Below are 18,363 nucleotides of genomic sequence, written 5' to 3'. Positions count from 1 at the left end.
AATACACCGAGTGAGGAAAAATGTATGGATCCTTGTGGCTGACATTAATAATCCTTCAGAACACCAACCTTCAAGCATCTCCTTGTTGTTCTAAAAGCTTTTCATTGTGCTTAAAACAACGGGCCAAGCAGTCAAGGAGGGAGCTGATAGAAAGTGACTGTCATTTGGCTACCCATGAATCCAATTACCTACTGATTAAAGAACAGGGTCAAGTAAGTGTCACAAGGAGCAGGGGGTAATCACGTAATCAGACTTTTCTTCTAAACAGCACACTTCCACCTCGTTAATGAAATATTTTTCGCTTAACTTTTCCGCTTCACTGAAATCCAACTTCGGCAGCGAGCGAGGCAATCCTGTTATTTGCTTAGAAAAATCCCAGCCAGTTACTGCTTGTGACAACGTTGTGTGGCTCCACTGGAGTGAAATAAGTGAAGGTCAGCAGTGTCAGAATATGGCAAATGTTGACGGTATTTCCATGGATTATCTCCAGAGAAATGGGCGCTCAGCTTCATTACTAATTAAGTCAAGTACAGACGCCTCGCACTAGCCGTACTCCAAAGAAGCCTTGGCTCCGGGGAAATTATAGATAGCACTTGACCCATAATTCTACACTTTGGTGTCTATTCCAAGCTAAAGGAAAGGCAGCAAAGGGATTCTGAATTGGTCAACCGGCTGAAGCGGCTGCACAGTGTTCATCAATGCTTCGCTATTCAGTGCCACATCTGAGCCTACACAAGATGGGCTTTACATGTGTAGAGGACTTGGGCAACAAGCATGAAGCAGCCACTATTTAAAAATCATCTCCATCACTCATGAGTCCAGAAGAGGGGATTCTGCTCTGCATTCCTTATCTGAAAACTACACTAACTTCAATCCCTGATTTTCAGATGGTACATAATTATTTTATACATACTCACGCACATACGCACACACACACAAGCACACTTCAGAGGACATTACATTGACTTACATTAATTTCCTGTGAGACTGACTCTGACCTTAATCCAAGTCCTCACCCTAAAATTTATAGGGACTTGCGTTTTGTCCCCAAAGGGAAGGCAAGTCCCCACAATGTGAGTGTGTGAGCAGATTTATGTCCCAACAGCGTCATACATGTCCACACACTGACATGCACATGCAAATGCACACACACACACATATAACATAAGATTTTAAATTGCTACTGGGAACGCAACTAGCACATATTTATTAGTTAAAAGACATTACAAGCAACACATTTAATGGCGTGTAACAGAGGTACAATTTGCAAGCAAAACAGACTGTTTTCACTGTATTTCATTGACATTTGGAAGGAGAACACAGATGTTAGAACTTTCATAGTGTGTGCATCCCATTTATTTGTTAATTTCATTAATTAGACCTGTGCTCGAAATATCTCCTGTGAAAAAGGTCCATCAGGATCAGTTTCCTGGATATGTTACAGAAAAACTAATGTGAGAGTGTGACAATGTGGGATGAGACCATCTAAAAGTCTCAACAACTTGAGTTGACATCATATGTAAACCACTTTAGGATGCTTGAATTTCCACAAAGTATTGTGAAATGTTTTTTTTTAATTTGTCTATTTGTTGCCTCTAAACTCTAATGTCATGTTGTTCTGGTTAGATGAGTTCGTGTACGCCTCAAGCAAAAAAAAAAAGGCAATTAATTAATATCATTTTCAGCCTGTAATTTCCGGCGTTATCTCAAGACCCTCTATCACAGCAGCTTTAAACACTAAGCTCTGGCAGGAGATTCATTTTATTATGGAAAAAAAAGGCCTGGGTTTGTTTGTTTTTTTTTTGTTGTTGTGTTTTAATTCACTCTGACTCTTTGTTACCTGAAGATCTGCCAATCAATAGCTGCATTTTCCATTGCCCCTAGAAATGCGCAAATCCTAAATATCGCAATAAATAACTGGTAAAGGAAACACCTATATTTAGAAAATCCTCTCAAATATCGCAAAAACATTTTGACGCTCTCATGAGGTGGTTTTTCAGACGGTCTATATAAAAGTGTATCGCAAAAGTGTAATGGAAACGTTTTTTTTTTTTCGCATTTACACGTCACCGAGTGAACTTTAAAGACACACGTGCGCACAGAATGACAGCACAGTGTTTGCCATTGTGATGAGTGTGTGCACCTCAGCTATGTGGAAGACACGCGTGCACGCCAAACACTTTAATATTTTCACATAATTGCTGATAGAAAATATGTTCAAAGGACTCTTCAGTAATTCACAGTCCTGTATTCTGCTGCTGCTCCGCCGGCGCGAGCATGCTGTCAGAGCCTCGCCTAATAACAAAGTGATAAATAATAGGCCATTAAAATCAGTGATCACTCCAAGTTAACAGATCATTCCTTTATTTCACCTTCAGCATTTGTGCATTAGAGTATGCGCAATCCTACAAGGCCAGGAGCATGCATGTGCTTTTTAATTGTAGGGCTTTGTGTTAAGTTTTACCGATGCACAGCACGCACACACATATCTGCTGCATGTTTTATGACAGTAAACTGTTTCCTTACATTTTTCTGAATATATATTTTAATATGTTCTGTGTATAAAAAAGATAAATAAATAAAGGGCTTCGTCCTTGAGCAACTACGCGGTGCCTCCGCCTTCTGTTCATAATAAATACAGCAACAGCCGTAGCAGCTCCCGAAATCAGTGTCCCGAGACCCCCATAACAGTTTTGGCCATCTTCCTCAAAATGAAATCTCACGGAATGTCCGAGAATTTACGAGAATTTCGGCTGGTTCGCAAAACAGTGTTCAATGGAAACACCTGCAAGTTTGCGTTCTGCATTTGAACTTTGCTGAAATTTCAGAAATATCGCTTTTATTATGCGAGCAACTGTAATGGAAACGCAGCCACTGACTGTGCCTCTAGCTAAGAATGCAAATAAAAAAACATGTTAGTTCAAATTAGGTTTAAACAGCATTTTTCACATCAGTTTAACGTCATAAATTTAAGTTTAATGTACATGTTTTGTTCTGCTACTGAGTGTTCAGTGGTGTTAAATGCTCAAATAATGCCTATGCAAACCTTTTTCAGGTTTTCTGCAGGGGTTGATGCCTTAAGCTGATTTTACTCCTTTGACAGGCATCTCCTATAATGTCTGCGTCTTTTCACATGCATTCATCTGTTTCAGACAGTTTTACAAAGTCCTTCAGGAATTTTTCTTTTCTTGCAAAAGCTTTTTTTTTAAAGTTATAAAGATTAAAGATAAGCTCATTTCCTGCAGTAAAAGCAGCCCCCGAGTTTTATTTGAGACCATCAATAAAATGAATATAATCCCAGACAGCCTCTGGTATTCCTGTCTTTTGAGCTAGACAGCAACACATTTCTTGCCTATTATATTTATTATATTAATAAGGAGAAGGATTAGTGACCTCCTCCATATCATCTGATGATTGTGGCTGATTCTTTCCATGTGGGAGGTCTGAAATATGTTTTTATGAATCTCTCTTCATGACCTTCGTACTGCTCCACTCGCCTGCTGGATATTACTCTCGCTTCTTTTCTTAAACATTCTCTAGACACCGTTGGATTGCGGCCAACGTCCATTATACTGCAAAGAGCTCCCGTGTTTCTGGCCAGGTCCCAGTTTAATCTAAAACGGCTACAGTTCCTCCTAATAACGTTTCCTTTCACCTCCAACTATTTGACGGGTTGTTAGTAAAACCAATAATACGCCGTTGGTCTGTGTTGTGCCGTGACCACAAATGAGTGCCACACAGCTCCAATGACAGCACCCTAACCCAGCGGAGAAGTGTCGAAGCAAACAGGCAGATGAAATTAGCTTTAAGGTGGTGTGAGTCGTTTTGGAGAAAGACTGTTGATATTGCCATGTCTCCTCTTTCACAACGCGATTACGTGCTAGCATGCCAGATATACCTTTACCCCGCCCCCTTGTCCTGTGCACAACCATGAACAGCGCATGCTGCTGATTGGCTGGAATAGTACTGTTTGCTTCCCATGTAGAGCCAGGGCTGTGTACAAAAGCTGGATTTTTTTCAGTACACATGCAGAACAAACAGCTGGCGGACCTTGAGGAATACTCACTGAATTTTAAATTCAGCAAATATGAACAATCTTTCTCCGGAATGACTCACCCTACCTTCAAACAGATGACAAACACAGCCTCACTTCCATCCATGTTTCCACTTGGACAAATTTCCTCTGTCGATTCTTATGTGGATGATACACATCTGAAAATCAGGTTAAAGGTAAGAGTTAGCCGTTCTGCAGGGCTGATTATCTCCCTATTAAAGAGGAGATGGTCACCCACTGATTGTATCACATCATAGATGCAGCTTAGCATTGGTCAGCCCACACTAAATCGTATTCTGGGGCTTGAAAAAAGAGAAAAACACCTACATGCACGCAGCTATAAAATAACGTGCCTGCTGATGTACAGTATGTGTTGTGCTCTCTAGCGCCACCGCCATTACTGTGGTGGCAAAAATGAACTGAACACATTTTCACTGACGTTGAAAAAGGAGTCTGGTTGATTACGGTATGCGGTGAAGTTATTCTATGTCTACGCCTCAAAACCCTAAAGCTGTGTCTGACGCAGTTTGGTATTAAATGGCATTAGAAAAGGCATTATTTGGCATTAACTTGCATCCATGATTTATTGAATTTTAATCAGATGAAAAACATCAATTGCACAAAAAACAGGAAACAGATAACAATTGGTAAAGTGAAATTTTGCTGACACATTATGGGCGTTTTCTTTGCATCATGACCTTTGGAATTTCATGGCAAAGCAGTAAAACTCTTGTAGCCCTTGACTAGCTGGTAGATGCTGCAGCTTTAATGGCGGCTCATTACCTTCTGCCCGCAAGCAGGATTGGTTGATATATCTCAGTTTAGGTCAGTTGTTTTGTCCTACCTGACCACTGCCTTCGCAAATCGTTCTTTGTTCAGTATACTGCATCAACGCTCATATGTGCAACCGTTGACCTCAGACCTGCCCACCTCTAGCTGCACATCACAGGCCTCCTGTCTACAAATACAGAGCACAGAATTCAGGATTCTCTTTATCACATATAAGACTCTCTCATCAAGCTCCTTCTTGCATTTGTGAACACTGAACACAATAATGTGGAGGCAGGACTTGAAGGCCATCTGACCCAAGCAAAATGGATGTTCCTCTCAAGGCCAAGGGTAACTGAACTTCTGTTGAGACCACAACAACCTTCCCATTGACTTTATAGGTCTGAAAGCAACGTGGGCTCTTTTAAACACATCAGAACACTCATTCGTACAGTCGGGCCTTTTATTGATATATCTGGGTCATTTACAGTTTTCACTGACTTGTAAAAGCACCGTTATGATGGTCACTCTAACAAAATGGACTCATTTTCTAGTTTAGTAATTCTTTTCTTTTAAGTATTAACTGTAAATAGAAATTTTAGCTGCAAAACAAATTAGGAAGTGCTTCTTTTCACACCTCAGTAAAGTCTGTAAGTATACCTTTATTCAGTCACGTGTATAGCCTAAAACAGTGGTCCCCAACCTTTTCTGTACCATGGCCCAGTTTAATGTCTGACAATATTTTCATGGCCCAGTCTAAAGGTGTAGCAGATAAAAACAAAATAAAATGATAAGATCAGCATTAAAAACTGTGGTATTTTCTCTTTAATGCACTTTTTAATCATGTCAAGAGGACCTGGCTGCAGACTGGCACTGTCAGGCACCTCCACAACAAAACAATGGAAATTATTTTTTCTTTCTGTGCAGCCCAGTACCAAATGACCCATGGCCCACGGGTTGGGGATCAATGGCCTAAAAAACAAAACCCAGAGCAAAAAAAAGTCAGCATAGCGCTCCCTGCACCACATGCTGCTGCTCCTCGATGTCATTACTTTGAATGAAGGTCTCAGCATTTCTATCAGCTGAGACCTTCTCTCAACTCGGTGTGGGTGGTTGGACAATAAGAGAGCAGAGAGACTTTTTCATGACAACTGTACAACAAACGCATGACTGTCAGCTGTTGTGCTGACATTCGAGGTACGCACCGCGGGCACTGCTTCTCAAGGATTTTGTACACAAATACAAGCTTACTTATACAGTACAACATCCACCCACGAATGATGAACAGGCATAGAGCGTCGTACACAGGATGACTAAGTGAAACCTTGGCAGAGCAGGCTGATAATCAGATACGATGTCCGGCCATGCTCCTGTGAACATAGTAGGATTACACCACTCAGCTCGCTCTGATCCAACCTGCTCGTGGACAGACGGCGGGGAGAGGGAAATCGAGGTGGATATGCAGCGAGCGATAGAGATGAAGAGATGAAACTGTGCCGCAAAGAGCAGATCGGATGAATTCTCCCACCACGGCTGCAGGGTAAGTTTTAAAGAAGTGGGCGCAGAATCGGGCACCTTAGTTGCCTGTTTCCATGTATGTTAATGAAAAAAAAAAGTAGAAGAGACCAAGCTGATGTGTTCTTACCACTATCTTGAGCACAGAGCTGAAGATCTTGGTGTCCTCCGTCACGCCACCTATGTAGAGCATCCTGGAGAAGACGGGAGGGTGGTCATTCTCATCCTGCACCTCAATGAACACCTTGGCTGTGTTAGCTGCAAAAAGCAAACGGCACCAGAATGCATTCAAGTCCCGTAGAAGTAAATCACTCATAAATACAGATTTAGCATAGCATAAGACCAGAGGCCACTTCTGCCAGTTCATGTGAAACAAAGAACAATTAACAAACACACAGCATTTACGTCCAGTCTGCGTACTTTAATGCATCTGGTTACTCAGGTTTGTTGCACCCTCACAAAATGAGAACTGGGGCACACAAGCCCAAAAAGTTTATAACACCACTCCTACCATCTGTAGAATAAACACATCTCTGAAGACTGGCGTCGATCAAATGTTACATAATTTAGCCTCAAAATTGTCACGTCAGTGTAATTTTTCCATGGTCATCAGCTGGTCCACAACTTCAAAAGGCCGCTTGAAATCACTTCCCAGAATATCTTGCAAGTCATCAGAAACATCACAGTACGTTGTCAAATGAGATTGGCTTGCCACCACCAATTTTATATAAAGTGCGTAGTTTTGTATCATCTGAGGACGGGCGGTCTGGCCAATTTTGAAATCAATTTTATTCATTTTGAAATTGAGGAATCAGATTCGGCAAGCTTTTGAAATCTAACTGAAAATAGTTTATGTGAAAATGTTCACTGCGAACTGAAATGCTATTTGCTTGATTCTATTTTGACCACAAGTGGACTCAGTGAGTTTAAGAAAACCTTTCTTCATTGAGTCATTATCTTCAGCTGCACTGCAATAACTATCTGAAGTGGACCGGTAATTGCTGCTGGAGAGAGCAACATGTTCCCTTAATCCTACATCAACCCTGCCTAATGAAACACCGTGAGACGCTGTTTTGGTGACGCTGACATCTTTGAGTCAATAATGACGAGGTTAATTTTGTTTTGATTTCTGCTAATATTTTCGAGATGGAGAAAAACGGAGTCTGAAGTATGCAGATGACTTCTCTCTCACTGTCCCCGATAAGTAGATCAGAAAAACAACTGAGCCAGTTTGCATTCTGTTTACCAACCAATTAGTGACAACACGCACACTCTGAGTGAAATATGGCTCTGTGAAATAATAAAAATGGTGATGAAATCTTGCCTTCTACGCCATTATTCCTCACAAAATGTATTGTTGAGAAGTCAACTTGATGCACAACAAGACTCTGAAAGTTTCACAGGCAAGCAACTTGCACATTACTGGGGATAATAATTTGAAGGACATCCAGTAATCAAGCAGCAAGAATTTCCCTGGAGTTAGAGGAGAAATAAATGGGGAAAGAGGCAGAAAATGCAGTATTTTAATACTAAATTTGCTGGTCCAGTGGCCTTTTTGTGAGGCTTTTGAAATATTCATCCTATGCCTTTAAAAGGAAAAACACACATACTGACTTTAAGCATTTGTCCCCCTTATTTGTCACAGTTACACCTACAGTGTGCAATGTACAGCATAAATATTTACGGTGCAAAATCCTTCCAACACTGCAGTTTAGGTAAAAAATATGCAGTGTCAAGGACCATTTTTCTTCTGGCGGCACAAAAAAATGTAAAGTCGTGTGGCATTGGAGCTAAGGATGCACCAGGGGAATTGGACAAACAAAAACACAGCACATCAAATTACAGGCACAAAAGCTGTAGTGTGAGACACAGAGGGAGGACTCCGGGGGACGGGGGAGAGGTCTGCACAGTTCTTCTCTCCTCCCTCTCTTTGTATATTGTATATTCCACCCTTAGAGTATCAGGACCTAAAAAACATAAATGCAGCCCCCCCGCCCTCCTCTCTCGCTCTCACGCACCCTCATAAAGACGCATGAAAGATACACTTCATTAAGAGGAGGGATTGCTTCTAAGACACAGCAAGTTTGAGTGTGCCTTAGAGCAAATTGTCATTTAGAAAACATGCTTAATTAAATCCTACTCTGGATTATTATATGTGTGCACATGCACACATATAATAATCCAGAGTAGGATTTAATTAAGCATGTTTTCTAAATGTCAGAGCATACACTGCACACATGTGTGCACAAAGGCCATGTGGGTGCAAACTATATACAACAGTTCACTCCAGTAATGTTATGATGAACTCAGTGAAGACTCATTAATAAGCAGTATTCCCTGTGGTGGAGCCCTGATTTGCATTAATTCAGGTGAGAAAAGAAACGGCTTCTCTGCACTCTGCCAAAAGAGGACGTTGACCTGTAGATGCCAGGGAAGCTCTCTCCCTTGTGTGGAAGAGAGTCCTCTGCTTTACACCCGCCAGATAAGAGATGTGTTTGTGCATGCCTGAGTATTGTGGGCTTGTAGTTGCCGTCATTAGTGTGTGAGAGACAGACGGCGTGAGAAGGAGGGAGGCAGGTGGAGTAGGTTCATTGATTATTCATTGGTAGCTCAAATGGATCGACGGCGAGATATGAATCCAACTTGTTGTTAGCACTTCATCCATCCGTTTACAAAATCTCTGTCAGTAAACTGTCCGTAAACAAGCCTCACGATACTGCAGCTGAGCCACGGCCAGTTCTCGCACATGCTCTTTTTAAGTACTTCCATCTCTTTTTGTGTGGACAAATGCAACTTCATGAAAGCTTTTGAGGAGAGGACATATTAATAAATCCTGTCCTTCAATAGGCAATTTAGAGGCAGTCTTTCCTGCTGCTAAATCAAAATCAGTGCGCTGCTTACTGAGATCTGAGTCCAGAGGGTGAACTGTAATGTCATATGTACAATCATTATGCCTGCTTGATGTATGTCTTCGAGAACTGTCATATGTGTAACTGCTCAGTCTTGATGGTGAGGATGCAAAATGAATTTCAGTGGGAACTGACAATAAAGCTGCACTGTATCATATCGTACATGCACCATTATCCCCTATTATACTGCGACCATGCGCAAAAGGCAGTGAATTCGGAGTTAGTGGGATGCAGTTGCATGATCTGAGGCCTTAACCACGGGAACACACAGAGAGCTGCCTTAACTGAGAATCTGTGGTGATTAATGTTTTGTCACCCACCCTTGTTTTGGAGGTGGTCTGCCTAAATTAAAACAAATGGGCCATTTCTGATTGTTAGACTCTCGCGACTAATTTGGACCTAATGTTTTTACGGATTTATGATATTGCTGCACTGTCATTCTGGGCTGAAGGTAGCGATGCATCATGTATTTAATATTATCTTTAATAATCGCTGTGACTGAAAGATGGGAGTTAAATATGCAAATCATTAAATGCATATATTACATGTTCATATTTTCATACCATGAGCAGCTCTATAGCAAGTAGTTGTAAATATTCACCATGTTTTGAAATTCTAAAAATGAATAAAAACTAATTACTAGTACTGCAACATAGTTATTGAAATAGTACGCCATCTCATCTGAAAATGCCACAGTGAACAAACCCCGTCTACAAATGATCAACAGATTTTGGAAAAAGCAGCTGCTGAGCTAGACAAGAAATACCAAACACATTACATCCTTACTCAATTTAAAATCCATAAACCAGCATTTCTGCCATCAATTATACACACGGATCAATGCAGTGAAGAAAGACAACAGTGCATAAAGCATAAAAGTACACTATGTCACAATGTTTATCTTGCTCTGATCCAAACTTGCAGCCTAACAGCATCGGTGGCACAAATAGATTTCATATGTCCAAGTCGTGTAATGACACGTTCATGGAGTTTCTGATGCAGACTGTGCTTTTGCTGTCATTTTAACGGCACAGCTGATGTTGCCGATGTGCGCCTTCGAGGCAGCGAGACAGCATGTTCAATATTTCTGTGAGTTTTCTTTAGTGTGGCGGAATTAAGCAGGTAATAATCAACACATACGTGCAAACATACAATGCAGAACAGCTCTGTGGCAAACATGAAAATAAATATGAAGGGTAAAAATAAGATGCGATAGAATTTCTACTGTATTCAATCAGAATCTGTCACGGTGAGGGATTACGATTAAATATAAATGCAACACCTGGAATTACATGCACCGTATTTTCATCCCTGCCTACGACACAACTCAACCTCCACATTCAGCCGTTTATTGGCTGCTGTTGCTTACTTTTAGAAGGCACACGCAGGTTGGACATGACAACCACCATAGAGTCTGCCTGGACCCGGAGGACGTAGGTGGTCACATTTTCATAATCCAGGGGTTTAGCTGTGGAGATGACGCCCGTGCTGCTGTTCACCTGAAAATGACCTGGAAGCAAACATAATCACAGCACATGAAAAGCTGGGAAAAGGACTAAATTAAGACACATGTAACAGAATGGATGGAAGCACTGGTTAGATGTACAGTTACACAGACTTCTGATCAGACACACATGCACTAGCTGTGCATGCACTCTTGGCACTATACACACCTTTACATCAACATTTAAAAGCCACTCTGTAGGTTTAACAATTCATTTATATTCACAGAATCTTCCCTTGTGGCCAATTGGTCCTTAAGATGCAACAACGTCGAGTTTAAGTATCTGCATGCCAAAACAGGTGTTAATCTTCAAACATGTGCTATAGAATACTTAAAAACAACAGGTAGTAGTGAGTGGCAGCACACAAGGAAATAAGGAAATGACAAAAACTGTTTAAATTCTATGCTGGATAGATTTTGCAGCTAAATGACTGTTCAGTTGGAGCACTGACAGAGTAAATCTCACAGAAATACATCCGATGTTTCAACAACTTTCAATGGCACGGAAAGACCCTCACTCCTTTGTGACTATGTAAAAAGGTCATGCTTCAGAACGCTTTTGCCTTCCCTGAGAATATTACTGCTCAGAGCCTGGAGGTAGATTTATGGAACTCTAGGCCTTGAGCCTGCAATTTCCAGGAGCATCTAAGAAAAAGTGACTCCAGCTCCTATTTCCACATGACATAGATCACTGCAGGAGCACTTGAGGTGCACGGCGAGAAGGGGCTCCTGACTGACAGATTCCTTCCCACTTGTCCCTCTCTCCAGCTGACAGGTATGCCTCCTACTTTCAGCTTAAACACCTGAGCTAACCTCACACCTGTCTGGTGCTCTCTCTCTCTCTCCCAGGGTGTAATTATGCTCTTCAGACATTGCCAACAGGTGTGAAAAGCCATCTAAGGCTGCAAAATTCTCTCACTACTTCTAGACAAAGATGGGAAAAACAGTACCTATGGCGATGGCATGCATCCCACAATTATCAAAATAATGTGAGAGCTTTTTCAGGAGTACTTTAAGATCCGTTTGCACATAATTTGATGTTAGTAAAAACAGCATTTTCTTCTTTACTGTGATGGAAATCTGGTTTGTGGACATCTGCGGCTGTCAGAGAAAGTGACACACAGGCACAACAGCATCTTTTCTTCGCATGGAAAAATAAATACAAACCAGAGACACTTTGGACTTCAAACACAGCGCATGTGTGTTTAGCAGGAGTGTTGGGGGAAAAAAAATCTATTGTATTGCAAAGTAAAAAACATTCATGCAGATGTGGACTGCAGGGTTAACTGATGCATGGGACTGTATGTGATCTGCAGTACCTAGTTCATTTCCGGCCACAATGGAGTAGAAGATGGTTTGATTGATAGCAGCAGCCAGAATCGTCCCCACTGGGGTGCCAAGCGGAGCCAGCTCGCTAACTGGAGGATACCTGGAAAGACATGGAACACAAATCATTACACAAACGGAACTAAGACTCAATGCAGCTGATCGACACAGTGGCAGACGGTCCAACAACAAAAGTCCAGCATAAAAAGGTTAAGATGAACACAAAAGTTGTCATAAAAGCTACAGTATATCTACGTATATTGTAATAAAAAATATAATGTTTGGAATAAATTCAAACTGATTAAGTCAGTTTAATCACTGGATTCCCACTTAATGCATGAAAAGAATTTGAACAGAATTGATTACTGCGAGTGTGTAAGTAATTGAACTATTTTTATGATAATTTTTTAATATTGTGGTAAAGAATCCACCAGAGGCACAGCTTCTGCACAGCACTGAGGTTTCCCATATATAACTTTATTAGCATTTTTTCCACTCTTAAGAATTCTGTTTGAGTGGGAATCATGTTGTTAAGGATTATTACTGAGTGTGTATTCTTGCTCTTTTTCTGCTCTTGTATTCTGCTTTGAATAAGATGTAAGTAAAAAAAAAAAAAGACATAATTAATAACATCTCAATGAAGCCGTTCAACAACAGCCACCTATTCTACCAATTATTTTGCTTCGCTTGATTACTTTGTCATTTCTTTCTGTAGTTTTAAGGTTCACTTCGCTCCAGCCTCCAGATAACAATGCAGCACATGCTTTTTTTCCTCACTGGTAAATGAATAAGTAAACGATTTCACTCCGAGGGAGCACAATGCAGTTTGGGAAAAGAAATATGACTTATAAATAAATCACCCCACAACTGCTTTGACGGCTGCCAAATCTCCCCACATACCCACTAGTAACTTAGCAGTGAGGATAAGAACACAGACTGCGGGTTAGGTGCATCAGCTGCAGTAACACTGGCTTTAATCCGAGCATGGATGTAAGGAGAGAGCTGAGCTGGGAAGCAAAGCTCTCATTTTTCTGCTCAGCCTTTGCTTCCACTCTCCGCTATGGCCGCGAGCTCCGGGTAGTGACCGCGAGAACGAGATTGACGATTCAAGCGGCTGAGATGAGGTTTCTCCGCAGGGTGGCTGGCCTCTCTCGATGTGATAAAGCAAGGAGCTCAGCGACTCAAGGAAACCTCTGTATCGAGCTGCTGCTCCTTTGTATTGAGGGTAACCAGCTGAGGTTGTTTGGGCTCTTAGCGAGGAGCCCTCCTGACTGCTTCCTTCTCGGGGGGTGTTCGGAAACGACCGCCTGGGAGGAGGCGCCGGGGCAGACCCTGTATATTATGGAAGAATTAGATCTTTCACCTTCTTGAGAGCGCTGGGGTTTTCACCAGGAGGAGCTGGAGGAAGCTGCTGGAGCAAAACGGGACCAGGACAAGCTGCTCTCAAAGCAGAATTGAAAATGGGTAAAATCATAAACATGCTTCTTTTTTTTTTTGAAAGTTTGGAGTTTAAATCCACAACTGATATTTTACTCGCTCACAATTTTAGTAATTTTTCAATTGCTTTGAATGTGATGATCTTCGAGCAAGTTTGAGCAAAAGGCCTTTTCATCCAAAATGCAACTGCTTTTTTAAAAGTGTCCAAAAAAGATTTGACAGTAAATGCAGCATGAATTGTTCTACGAACGGATTTGAGTGTTTTTTTTCCCCCTCGATAAGTGAGACTTTGTAACAGCTAACTATCAGGCTTACAAGTGGGTAATCATATCCAGCAGATATGATTGTCACCACTCTCCACAGAAATTACAGCTGCCATAAATAGCAGCAGCACCCTGTCTTGGTGGTGTGTCGGTGAGGCCTGATTTAAGCTGATAATGTCATCCCACTGCGACACCCTCTTGTGATACTGTGACTGCTCTCTCACTTATTCTCTCATCTCCACATGTGAGGAGTTTGCGTACGCGTTCAGCTGTGCACGGTGGTTATGCCTTCTCTGGTGTTTTTTCATTAAAAATGGGATTATTGTTATTCACTGCGGCTTAACCATATCACACCATAATCAGTCATATTCTATGCGGTGTTAAAGGGTATTTTTAGGAGCAGACCCCATCTTGACAAACAAAGATTACACACCTCCAACTTTATAGCACGTAATTGAATTCTTTCATCTCTCGTCTTCGCTGACCCCTCCCTTCCAACACATTCTACGGCATGAATACTAAAATCGTCCAAAGTTTCCCTTCTGGGTTGATTGTTATTTTATGAAGCAACTCCCCCTTTATGGGACTGCAGCTGTGAGAGTTTCCACAAGGACGACTGGACCAATTTGCCAGGGGTGAAGATGAAGAGCAGGATGAAATTAATTCGCACAGAAACCGAGAAGTTCATTTCCTGAAAGGATGCACATGTGTTTAGAAAATAAATGACACTGTCTTTGCCGCTCCCTGGAGTATGACAACAAAGTCGGTAACTTTTTAGACAGTTGGCAGGTATAACAGTCACCATAGAATATATTGCAAAGTTTCAGAGGCAAACAAAGGTTCAAACAGTACGTTCTTGAAGGACACTGAGTGAAAAAAATCTGTCTATCCATCCTGGGGGCTACAGTTACTATCTCTGGAGACAAACATTCCCCAAGGACATCTCGGGTTGAGAATAATTCTGGAAAATATGAGCCACTTTCCTGGGTAGAGGATGATATAGCATGCCATCCCGAGAGACAATATTGTTGAGCTTGTGCTGCGATGAAATGACTGAGCTGCATGTGCTCACAAAGCCTTTCATGAAACATACAGTGCTGTTATTGATAATACTAAATGACTAAATGTTCAATTTCCCTCCAGGTGCGCCGGTGGGCTGTCACTGAATAATTGCCATCTCTGTGGCATCCAGGAGCACGAAGCCACACCATGCTCCGCAGCGATGGGATCCAATTCATTAATGTGGCCGTCACATAAGTAGATTACCTGTTTGGCCCGGGAACAGGCTGACAAAAACACAGAGGCGAGCCCTTGAACGACTGTTAGTCGGGGGGCTCTAAATCAGTCACATAAATGAGCCATTCATTGGAACCAAGGGTGACACAACAGTTATCACTAAATGTATGTGCCTTCAATTTTAGCACGCTTTTCAGCAATCTCATGTCTGTTCTGGAGAACAGCCCAGAAGTGGGGATCTCATTGATTGGATGAGACTAATACATGTTTCACAAACAAACCCTGTTTATAATGCATGCCAGTGACCACAGATTCAGCTGGTGTGTGACTATTTAAACCAGATTAATGCTCAAAAGGTCAAGTACTGGGGTTGGTCAAAGCATTACATGATTATGAAAGAAACCCTCTTTGTCAGTCCTGCTGTTACTACTGCCTGCTGTATGCACATATACTTAAAATGTGCCCACCGTTTAACACAAGTGCAAGGTAGCATCAGCCTCATGTGTCACATTCACAAGGCCTGGAGCTGGGTTTTCTGCTCACCCCTTCATGGTAGTTTTGTGCAACCAAAGTGTGAGCCTGAGCAAATACTTCTTTCTGAGCCTTGCTGTTTGTTAGCGATGATTTCAAAATCTCTTCCAGACCCATAAATTGTGACATTAGCCTCTGAGACACCAAATTCATGTAATAAAAGGGTAATAGGCCTCATGCAGGAACATTTTCATGTTGTTATCCTAAACTTAGATCCTGATGAGACCTACTTCGGGTCAAATTCACCAAACTTTCTTGACAGCACGAACTTGAATTGCTTGTGTCACTCTGACACAAGCCACCTGTTCGTGAGGAGGTGTGCATTCATGAGATTGGATCATTAGCACAACTGGTGCCTCCACATTGGAATATAAGGTCACTTGTTCCACTCCATTTGTGGGCAAAATTAACGCACAACGATGTCACCCAAGAGTAAAAAGAACTTCACACTGTGGAGTTTCCAATTAGCAGACGTAGCATAACACATGCAGGGAACAGCACGGCATGAAGTCAGATGCTAACACAGAATTACAACCTTGTGGTTGTTTGCCTCCACCAACCGGTCAAGTTGCAGTTTACATCCATGTCTGTCCAAATAATAAAAGCTATTAAGTGTTTGTTGGTGAAATTGAAGTTATCACTATATTGAATTGCATAATTCCAGTGAATAATTTCCAGAGAGAAACATGTTGTCTTCATTTCAAGACTACTTTCACAGACGAGTACAGAGGTCTGATAGAGAGCTTCATCACATGGTGCAACAACAATCACCTAAAGAACAACAGCAGAACCAATGAGCCTGTGGTGGACTACAATGGATGTCGCTGCAAAGAAGCTACAGATCGTAAGCATGGATGCTTCACACACATCTTCCACCCAGCAGATCTCTGCAGTCAGCACATTTTCAAGGTGGACAGACACCCACAATGAGTGTCACCAATTCGGTATCTGACCAAATGTGAAATATGGTCACAATCTTCCCTTCGGTTCCTGAGTTATGGTGTTGGATAATGGCCATAAAAGTGATTTTTCAGACCATTATGAATATAAGAAGTTGAGTGAGACTGATCTTTGACCCTTGACCACTAAAATCTAATCAGTTCATCTTTGAGTCCAAGTGGGTGTTTGTGCCAAATTTGAAGAAATCAAGGCGCTTCTGAGATACAGTATCATGTTCACTTGAATGGAACGGATGGACATACAACCCCAAAAAATATAATACCTCTGGCCACGGCTTTCACCAGTGTGGAGGCACAAAAATGGTTTTCTAGGTAAACTGGTCCATGATGGGTGGAGGTCAAGGGGGTATGACAGTCATTTTTGTTCATACCTAAGAAAAAATTCTGGAAATTTCCCAAAATATTTCAAAACACTACGTTTTCTTGGCGCGCTCAGCTGTGGATAAACTCCGGTCTGGTGTAGCCGGCACTGACCCATTCATCCATTTTCCTCAGGTTGTTCTTCTAGTGTGAGTTCGGTATGAAAGCATGTGTGGAACTAGCGCCGGGCTGCACGGTGTGATTGCCAGGAAGAGGCGGAACTGACATGTTATCACTTCCCTACAAAGTGGCTCTGCCTGAGGGTTGTACGCTGAGGAGAAATGCCAAGGGGGGGGTGTGTGTGTGTGTGTGTGTGTGTGTGAAGGTGTTTGAAGTGTGCAGATTAGTATAAAGGTGTATCCACAAGTAGACAGAAAGGATGAGAGAAAGGTTAGATACAGCAGATACTGATAGGTAGATAGACAGATGGAAGGGCAGACAAAAGGATGTACTATAGGCGCATAAAATGTCACAGCGCAGTAAAAAGCTACTCGAGCACAAGCCTTCTGATAATATCCAGTAATTAAACAGGGGTAGTTATGAGCTGGCTGATATGCAGACACTTGAAGATACCAAAAAAGGTAAATAAGTTGTGAATTCAACAGTCAAGCAGTACCCAAATTCAGAGAGTCAATTATGCATAATGCAATACCATGTGCTACTGAGCAGGGCCAAAGCCACGTTTCATTCCTTTCATATTCAGATGAGCAAATAAAATCCCATCCAGAGAGAGAGACACAGAGAGATAAAGAGAAGGGGAAGATGCTGACATGTCTACAGGCAGCAGCAGAGAGTCCCGGTGTCAACATGAGAGAGGGTGAATGGAACGCCACTGAGAGGCGCGGGCGGCACACAGGTGTCAGCGAGCGCTCTGCCCCAGGGCCAATGGCGGAGTGATGCTTACGAGACAAGGCAGAGGCGTATACACCTCGTCGTGCGCCACAGGGGCCGCTGTTACCGTGTCGACTCCCTTTCTACCTCGCCTCGCCTCTCTATTCGTGCGTTGCATCACCGAGTGAACAAGCAGCGATGGACGCGCCGGGAGGTACAAGGAGTGACCTCACAGGGTGCAAGTTTGTGTTCTTCTGGTGGGTGTGTGGACGCCGTGCTGCATAAAGGTCTCCCACCACGACAAAGGCAGACATCACACAGTTAACTGCAATGCACTCGCTCCCAAACATCATCATGAGCAGCGTGCGAAAGCCCATAAATACGTTCTTGCAAATGTGTTGCAGCACATTTCTGCCTGACTGCTGGTATTACGCTGAACATTTTGTTCGGCAATTATGAATCAGGCTAATTCGATGACTGTTGAGGTGGATATGTGCATGGGAGTTTGCTAGCTAGCTGTTATGTCACCCTGGTGTTAACTTGTTTGTTCCTGCCTGGAAGCAAATTCAGAGAGCGACAAGCCGAGGCTCCTCTGACTTGAACCTAATTGCACATAGGGAATGCATTTCAGCTCCTCGACGAACAGGAGCAGACGAAAAGGGAAAAAAAA

The 18,363-nt window shown here is 42.2% G+C and overlaps 1 protein-coding gene across 1 annotated transcript in view; it reads right to left on the bottom strand.

Annotated features, from left to right (window-relative positions):
* The window catches only part of pcdh15a (protocadherin-related 15a), a 140,950-nt gene that overhangs the window by 25,506 nt on the left and 97,081 nt on the right, over positions 1 to 18,363 (bottom strand). The window contains exons 23-25 of the mRNA XM_041947023.1: positions 12,070 to 12,179; positions 10,616 to 10,756; positions 6,468 to 6,595 (exon numbers count right to left, since the gene is read on the bottom strand). Of these exons, the coding sequence (XP_041802957.1) occupies positions 6,468 to 6,595; positions 10,616 to 10,756; positions 12,070 to 12,179 (379 nt within the window). The remainder of the gene's footprint in view (positions 1 to 6,467; positions 6,596 to 10,615; positions 10,757 to 12,069; positions 12,180 to 18,363) is intronic.

The sequence above is a fragment of the Chelmon rostratus genome, chromosome 11, assembly GCF_017976325.1.
Source record: "Chelmon rostratus isolate fCheRos1 chromosome 11, fCheRos1.pri, whole genome shotgun sequence".
Taxonomy (NCBI): Eukaryota; Metazoa; Chordata; class Actinopteri; order Chaetodontiformes; family Chaetodontidae; genus Chelmon; species Chelmon rostratus.
The sequence above is the reverse complement of the archived record's forward strand: the minus strand, read 5'-3'. Positions and strand labels throughout refer to the sequence as shown.